Raw genomic sequence first — 7739 nt, 5'->3', positions numbered from 1 at the left:
TGGTTTAAAATGATTTCAGCCTAGTTTATGAACTTTACCTAGTGCTAACATTAGCTAGCACAATATACTACCGGGGATCGCGGCAGACAAAATATGTCGTCATAAATTGAGTAAGATTTCTTCTTTGAAACAGGGTGGGCACTGTAGTAGCTGCTAAACGGTGTAGTTTTGTGAAGATTACTTACCATCACATTCTGTGTCCCGTCACCGAAGCCCTGCAGTTCGGGACAGAGTTCTGAGATCTCAGGGAGTCATCCGCTTTAGTCAGCGCTAACCAATCGGAACACGTCTTACATCGCTCGTCCTTAAGCCCCGCCCAGAATGTTCATGTAAGCTTCCCCAAAGCAAATAAAGTTGTATAAGCAAGAAAACGAGTTCAATCGACAAAAAAGTTTCAACCAAAAAAAAAACAAAGAAATAAAAAAAAAATAATGATTAGGGCTGTACAGTGGCGCAGTTGGTAGAGCTGTTGCCTTGCAGCAAGAAGGTTCTGGGTTCAATTCCCAGCCCTGGTCTTTCTGCATGGAGTTTGCATGTTCTCCCTGTGCATGTGTGGGTTTTCTCCAGGTACTCCGGTTTCCTCCCAGAGTCCAAAAACATGTCAGGTTAATTGGCCTCTCCAAATTGCCCCTAGGTGTGTGTGTGTGCATGGTTGTTTGTCATCTGTGTTGCCCTGTGACAGACTGGCAATCTGTCCAGGGTGACCCATCTCTTGCCTGAAATGCTCGCTGGAGAGGCACCAGCAGCCCTCCTGACCCCACCAAGGGACAAGGGTGTAAAGAAAATGGATGGATTAATGATTTTTGCTTTGACATGATTTTCTTTTTTATTGAATAATTGTGAAACAAATCTAATGCCATATGCATATCCTAACATAAGAGTGAAAAGCTTTTGTATCTTGTAATATTATTTTAATCCCAGGAAGGTGCCAGAAAAATAACACAAGTTGAGAAACTAGCGCAGCAGCTGCAGAGGATCGAGATAAATGGCTGCAGTTCTTCACTCTTCAACCCGAGGCTGATGACGTGAAGGATTTCCCACCACCTCCGGTAACTCTAAGAAACCTGGGCTGCTGTGGTGGTGCAGGGGCAAAGTACGACCCTCATGCTGAGGCCTTAGTCCTCGTGGTGGTGGTCACAGGTTCGATTCCCAGCCTCTCTCATTAATCTCTTTCCTGGCTACTTTCAAATAAAGGCCACTTTAAAAAAAACAAACAAGAAACCATCTTCAACTGGCAGCCCAAACCCCAATGATGCTAATGCTATGCTAGCTAACCTAATCAAGATAAGCGATGCTTTAGAAAAGGATCAGCCACAGTTGAAACAAAGTGCAAAGATAAAGAAATGATAAAATAAACCATAAAACAACAAAATATCATTGAAAAACTGAGTGAAATCAGGCCTCAGTCGGGTTTAAGGCCAATGAGTGAAAACAAGTTTTCAGTGTGTCGGATGTAAAGCTCAACTAGCTGTTGTGACCTTTGACCTGAGTCCTAGTTGTTCTGGATGTGTCCTCTCTCTTAAGTATTAAGGCAACATTTCTGTAACTAAGTTGACTGAAAAACATTTTGGAACATGTCATGTTTGGGTTTCAACAAAATTAATCTAAAGGTTTTATCAATTCATTCACTATATGAAACAAAATTTCAACAAACAAATACTGATTTTGGAAGAGGAAACCAGACTTTAAGCAATATTTGCATCCAGTTGGACATAAATGACAACATGGAAATTTTCTCCTCTGAAATTATTGATTGGTATTAAATAATTTTTTATGAGGCTCCATAATGTTACAGTTTGTACAATTGTTTTCTTTTGGCAAATTTTTTGTTCTTATGATTTTTTATTGCTCAAAACGTGTTTTTGTTCTTCACCAACACAAACATAAAAACAATCTTCCTGCTGTGACCGTCTCTGTTAGCGCCTCCATGTTTCCTGACCTGGTTGTTCCAGGTTCTGGGAATCGGACTGGGTTTTGGTTCTGGTTCTGCGGGTTGTTGACCTTTCTGGTTAGTGACTGATAAGGAGTGACTCCCACTGTTCCAGGATTCCGACTGGATGGTTCCTCCTCTGCCTGCTGCTGAGGGAAGTTACACACGGTTACACCGGAAAAGCGGTGGCATCTTCAAAATAAAAGCACGAGGAAAAACCCAGAGGGAGTTTAATCTGTTTCCTTTAACTGATTTTATACTTGATGCTGAAATACTTTTTTTTTTAAACTTCAACAAATAAAATAATAAGGTATAGTAAAATGTAATGAAATACAAAAGTTGTATCAGGTTTTTTTTCCCTTTTAATTTGAAAACCGGAAGTACGCTGCTGTGTCGTTGCAGGGCGTTTGACGTCAGCTCCTGGTTGAGGCGGGATCTGGTGATGGGAACTGAGTCAGATCTTCCCGGACTGTCCGCCATAAATCCCAGTCAGGAGAAGAACATTCCTCCTGAAAGCAGCTGGGTCACGTGACTGAACCGAACCGGTCCGGGAAGACCAAGATTCGGGAACCTAACGAGTAGCGGTGGGTCGCGGGTTTTCTCGCGTGATTTTTCTTTGGACCAAAGTGGATAAAGTTGTGGTTCGCGTCTGAATCCGCCTGGTTCCGACTGGAAACGGACTGAAGGCTCAGCAGGAAAGTTCTGATGGTTCTGATCCAACTTCAGGTTATGTGAGTACAGATCCAAACTTCTGATTCTGTTTGGGTCATAACTTTTTTAGACAGAACCGTGTGAGTCCAGACTGAAACTCAAAGTTTCCAGATATACGAAGGAGCTAAAATCCCGGTTCTGGTTCTTGTCATAAAATTTGAAGGTTCTGATCCAATCAGTTGCTTTCCATTTCTAGAACCCATCCAGAACTACCAGGAATACTTTGGAACGTTCCGGATCTGGAAAGGGTTCCGGATCTGGATCTGGATCCAGTCCGATTTCTGGAGTTTCAGTCTGGAATCCCGGAATGAGAAACAGGAACTAGATTAAAGCTGCAGCAGCTTTAATAAAAACCTGATTTTTTAAATGGCCTCCATGTTGTGACAGATAATCTGCTGCTAACCAACCCAGTGTTTCTCTTCCGGTCCTCAGGCCTCCTGCCCTGCAGGTGTCTCCCTTCTGCCACACCTGGATTGAATCTGTGGTGATTAACAGCCTTCTGCACTTTTTGATGGTCATGCAATCATTTGAATCAGCTGTTCTGGAACAGAGAAACATCTAAAACATGCAGAGCAGGGGTCTTGAGGAAGCACTGTGCTAACCGCTAATGACCAAAAATAACCAATCAGAGCCAGGAGGCGGGGCTTAGCGCTGCCAACCAGTCTCATGTCTTCACTGCTAAAGTGCTAATGGCAGAGAAACAAGTAATCGCTACAGGAAAGCCGTTTATCTTCTGCCATCAGTGGCTATGATAACTAGCATTAGCATTCCTGACATGCTATGCTAGCTGTAGAGTTTGTAGTTCGCACTGGGATCTTGTCAGCTTTTCCGTCTCAGGTTAAACATATTGACATTGCCAGAAATTATTTTCAGAAAAGTTTCAACCTGCAGCTTTGAAACGCTGGTTTGTTTCCAGAGCCCTGGATGCTAACGGCTGCGTTTGTTCTGACAGATTCTGGTTCCGGTCCAGACTAGGCTGCTGCGGGCTCTGAGGCGGCCATGACGGTCCTGATGCGTCCTGAGGGGGGCCCGGCGGCGCTGCGGGTCGACCCGGCCGACCTCCCGGCTCTGGAGATCAAACTGGTGGCGCTGGTGGTTCTGCTGTCCGTCACGATGCTGTTCGGGTTCGTCCCGCTCTGCGTCGTCAGGGCAGGCGGCCGCTGCGGCGGGGACCCAGGTACTGGCCCGGTTCTGCTCCATCCGGACTCTGGACCAGCCGGCTGAGCGATGCTGAAGGTGTGTGTGTGTGTGTGTGTGTGTGTGTGTGTGTTTTAGAGCGGCGGCGCCGCCTGCTGGCCCTGATCAGCTGTTTCTCTGGAGGCGTCTTCATGGCCACCTGCCTGCTGGACCTGCTGCCCGACTTCCTGCAGAGCATCGGCGAGGCGTTCAGGGACGCTGGGATCAAAGTACGACCAACACCAACAGAAACAGCCCATGCTTACCAGGCCAGGTCTACGGCGCCCCCTGGGGGACATGGAGGATTTTTTAACTACTGAAAGTCTTTCTGCTGTCAGGTTTTTGTAGTTTGCTCAAATCTGGATAATGAGATCAGAAGTCAAACACTGTGTTTCATAAAAACGACTAGTTAAAAAGTTCTGACAGTTTTGATCAGAACCGGCCCAAGGCACATGCAAGTTAAGCAGTTGCTTCAGGCCCCCACACCACCAGGGGGCCCCCAAGAACACCAAGATAACATGATTAAAAATACATGTTTAAAACTACATTAAATGATACAAATTAAATGCTGTTGCACGCATAAAAACAACCTCCTAAACTTTAGTGTTAATCAGATTAAAATAATTTGGCACTTAAACATCAAATCATTACCACTGATATAATGAAAGCTAATGATGATGCTAACGCTAGCAGCTGTGTTACACAGGACTGATGAAGCATCTGCTGTCGTGTGTTGGGATGGCCCAGATGAAAATCTAAACGCTATTTTCATTTTCAAAACCAAACATGACCCAGTCCAGAAGGTCTCTCAGGATCTCTGAAGGTGTTTTTTGTTTTTGGTTTGTTTTCACTGACTGGAGATAAAATGGAGCCGGATGGATTTGCTGATTTACTGCGAGGAAACGCAAAGGAAGAACATTCCCCTTGTCCACTGGGGGGCGCCGTACTGATCCTGTTTGGTGGACAAGAGTCATACAAATCTGAAAAGTGAGGCCTGAATATGTAAACATGGTGGTGGCAGCATCATGCTGTGGGACAGGGAAGATGGATGGAGCTAAATCCAGATCTCAGAGGAAAACCTGTTGGAGCAGCAGGGGGCCAAGGTGCGGTCCGGGGACCTTTTGCAGTCCTCTGAATGATTTTAGCTCTAGAATGGAGCAAACATGGCGGCTGATGCAAACAAACACTTTCCCATCTTTTAGGTTTTCATTTTTCATAGATTAAATTCTTTTTTTAATCAAGCTTCTTCATTCGTCATCATTTTGGAGTAAAAAAATCTAAACTTTAAGGCCAAAATTTCTAAACTGTCACTAATTTTTAGATTATTTTCTAAAAAAAAAAATCAGACTTTTTAAGAAAATGTTTAAAAACATCGTCCATCTTTAGTATTGACATGGGGAGGATGAAGATTTATATCTGTAAGACCTTTTCCTTCACCCAGGTTCTGGTTCTGGTTCTGGTTGGAAGCTGATCAGATGTTCCAGCCGAGTCACATGACGGCTCACCTGGCGCTCAGGTGAGCCGTCATGTGACTCGGCTGGAACATGGATGTTTTACGACCCTTGACCTCAGCAGATGAAACATCTCACAGCTGATGGTTCTGAGCCCAGGAACCGGCCCGTTCTGGTCCTGGCAGAACCATTTAATCCAGGAGTCTTCAATGTTTTTCAGTGTACATTTTTTGATAATAAACTAGATTTAGTGCTGCACCACAGAGCATCCAATAGGAATGTTTAGCTTCTTTATGTTTTCATTTTAAACACAACGTGTTGGAGAACTTTTAACATTATCAACATGAACGTCTCCATTTCTGACTGTAGCAACTATTGGACCCCTACAATCACCACTAACAAGTTAGCAGCTAAGCTAGCATGCTAGCAGCAAGGAAACTAGCATGCTAAACAGTTATTTCATTTTCTAAACATTGTTTACATATAATGGGTTGATGGAATGATAAATATTAGATAGTAAAGGTTTTATGGGAATCATTTCCATGAGCTTCATGAACGTTAACAACCTGGAATTAAACTAATTTACTGCTTCCTTCATTTATCAGGACCGTTTTAGCAACACCTCATTAAATATACTTTAAACTGCTTTTAATTATGTTAAATTATCTATCAAACAAAACCATGTGATCACACCAGTTTGTTACATGTTGGATTTATGTTCATGTGTATTCAAGGACGTAACTTTTAATTTGACAAAATATACAAAAAAATGTGTCAGATTGAAAACCTCAGCTTTCCATACACGGAATACTGGTTCTGTTAGTTACTCTGGTTGCTACTGGTCCAGTTGCAGAGAGCTGCTGGGTTCTGGTTCTGTTTGGTTCTGGTACCGAGTGGTGTGTTTGCTGTTCCAGCTCCAGTTCCCTCTGCCGGAGTTCATCGTGGCCATGGGTTTCTTCCTGGTTCTGGTTCTGGAGCAGATCGTCCTGGCCTTTAAGGACCAGTCTCCGCCCCAGCTGGAGGAGCGCCGGGCCCTGATGGCGGACTCCGGCGTCCAGACGGCCGGCGGCGGCCTGGCCCAGCGCCGCAGAGGCTCCGCAGAGCCGGCGGGTCCCCTGCACGCCGCCCCGGGCTCCCAGTCGGCGCTGCGGGCCTTCGTGCTGGTGTTCTCGCTGTCGCTGCACTCGGTGCTGGAGGGGCTGGCGGTGGGGCTGCTGCAGCGTGGCCAGGAGGTGCTGGAGGTCTGCCTGGCGCTGCTCATCCATAAGAGCGTCATCGCGTTCTCGCTGAGCGCGGCGCTGTCCCAGGGCCGGCTACGGCGCGCCGTGGTGTCCGGCTGCCTGCTGACTTTTGCTGTCATGTCGCCGCTGGGCATCGCGCTGGGCGTGGGGCTCACGGAGAGCCGGATGTCGCCGCAGCACAGGCTGGCCCGCTGCACGCTGCAGGGGCTGGCGGCCGGCACCTTCCTCTACATCACCTTCATGGAGATCCTGCCGCAGGAGCTGGCTGCCGGCCGCGGCCGCATCCCCAAAGTGGCCATGATGCTGCTGGGCTTCGCCGCCGTCACCGGGGTGCTCTTCATCAAGCTGTAACCATGGCGACGGGGAGAACCAGAACCTCTGGCTTGGACTGATGGAGGAGGGCATCTGTCTGTTATACAGGATCTTTGTTCCAATGACGGTCAGAGTTTTACAAAGGGAATTTTCATCAAAGTGATAATTCTCATAAAGTTCTTGGGGTTTAACTAAAGGAGGTGAATCAACCTGCTGCTGCCACGGTCATAAACCAAACATGATCACTTCCTGTAAAACATGACAACTTCCTGTATGGCGCCAACATCCAATCCCCAACAAGAATATTCAACATTCATGACGTCACTTTGTGTATTTGTACAACCAGCTATTATAAATGTCTCATAATTTAAAACAATCCTGGTCCAGATGTTTTCAGAGTCCGGAGGAAACATCAGCATTAGGCAAAAATCACCAGAAACCACAGCGCCCCCTGTTGGACTGCAGAGTGGAGTACAGATGGATAAAAACAGAAATAGTTTTAGATAAAAAAAAGATATAAGTATTTATATATTCTGCTTTTATTTTACTGATTAAATGTTTGTTTTTTCCTCTTTGGTTTATTTCTGCACCCTGACTGAATATTCTGTATATTCTATTAAAAAACATCAGCCCTTCTGGTTCTGGAGCCTGAGACCAGCTGCTCACATCTTTACCAGAGGAACATGAATCCATCCATCAGATCAAACACTTCGATGTCCTGATTAGAAAAATTCAGAATCTGTTTGGTACTGAAATCGCAGGCTGAAGTGACCCAGTTCATATTTTTTGTCAAGTCGGATTTCACACTTCCAGGTAAATGTGACCTGCATGTGTTCTGCAGTGTGAACTTTAAACGACCTGAATGTGTCCCGCATGCGCAGTAGCGTCATCTTTTCAGTCTTCTGCCAACCGCCATGA

At 45.5% G+C, this 7739-nt stretch overlaps 1 protein-coding gene across 3 annotated transcripts; it reads left to right on the top strand.

Moving 5' to 3' along the window:
- The first annotated feature begins 2267 nt into the window (after positions 1 to 2267).
- On the top strand, positions 2268 to 7467 carry LOC106935919 (zinc transporter ZIP1). 3 transcript variants are annotated; one of them, XM_015016648.1, is made up of 5 exons: positions 2268 to 2661; positions 3074 to 3125; positions 3594 to 3818; positions 3917 to 4047; positions 6183 to 7467. In XM_015016648.1, exons 3-5 carry the CDS (start codon positions 3641 to 3643, stop codon positions 6858 to 6860), a joined length of 987 nt encoding a protein of 328 aa, XP_014872134.1. In that variant the 5' UTR covers positions 2268 to 2661; positions 3074 to 3125; positions 3594 to 3640; the 3' UTR covers positions 6861 to 7467. The 3 variants fall into 3 exon arrangements, with proteins under 3 accessions (XP_014872134.1, XP_014872133.1, XP_014872132.1); XM_015016647.1 differs by lacking the exon at positions 3074 to 3125 and having other exon boundaries at positions 2269 to 2661; positions 3612 to 3818; XM_015016646.1 differs by lacking the exon at positions 3074 to 3125 and having other exon boundaries at positions 2269 to 2661.
- Positions 7468 to 7739: the final 272 nt, after the last annotated feature.

The sequence above is a fragment of the Poecilia latipinna genome, unplaced genomic scaffold (genome assembly GCF_001443285.1).
Source record: "Poecilia latipinna isolate Pla-1442-1.1 unplaced genomic scaffold, P_latipinna-1.0 Scaffold2044, whole genome shotgun sequence".
Taxonomy (NCBI): Eukaryota; Metazoa; Chordata; class Actinopteri; order Cyprinodontiformes; family Poeciliidae; genus Poecilia; species Poecilia latipinna.
Note: the sequence above shows the minus strand (reverse complement) of the source record. Positions and strands in the feature narration are given on the sequence as shown.

Excerpts from the sequence above, each read along its gene's own strand:
- LOC106935919 (XM_015016648.1), top strand. The coding sequence starts at position 3,641 with ATGACGGTCCTGATGCGTCCTGAGGGGGGCCCGGCGGCGCTGCGGGTC. Across the intron at positions 3,819-3,916 it reads CCGCTGCGGCGGGGACCCAG|AGCGGCGGCGCCGCCTGCTG; the intron begins GTACTGGCCCGG and ends TGTGTGTTTTAG. Across the intron at positions 4,048-6,182 it reads TCAGGGACGCTGGGATCAAA|CTCCAGTTCCCTCTGCCGGA; the intron begins GTACGACCAACA and ends TTGCTGTTCCAG.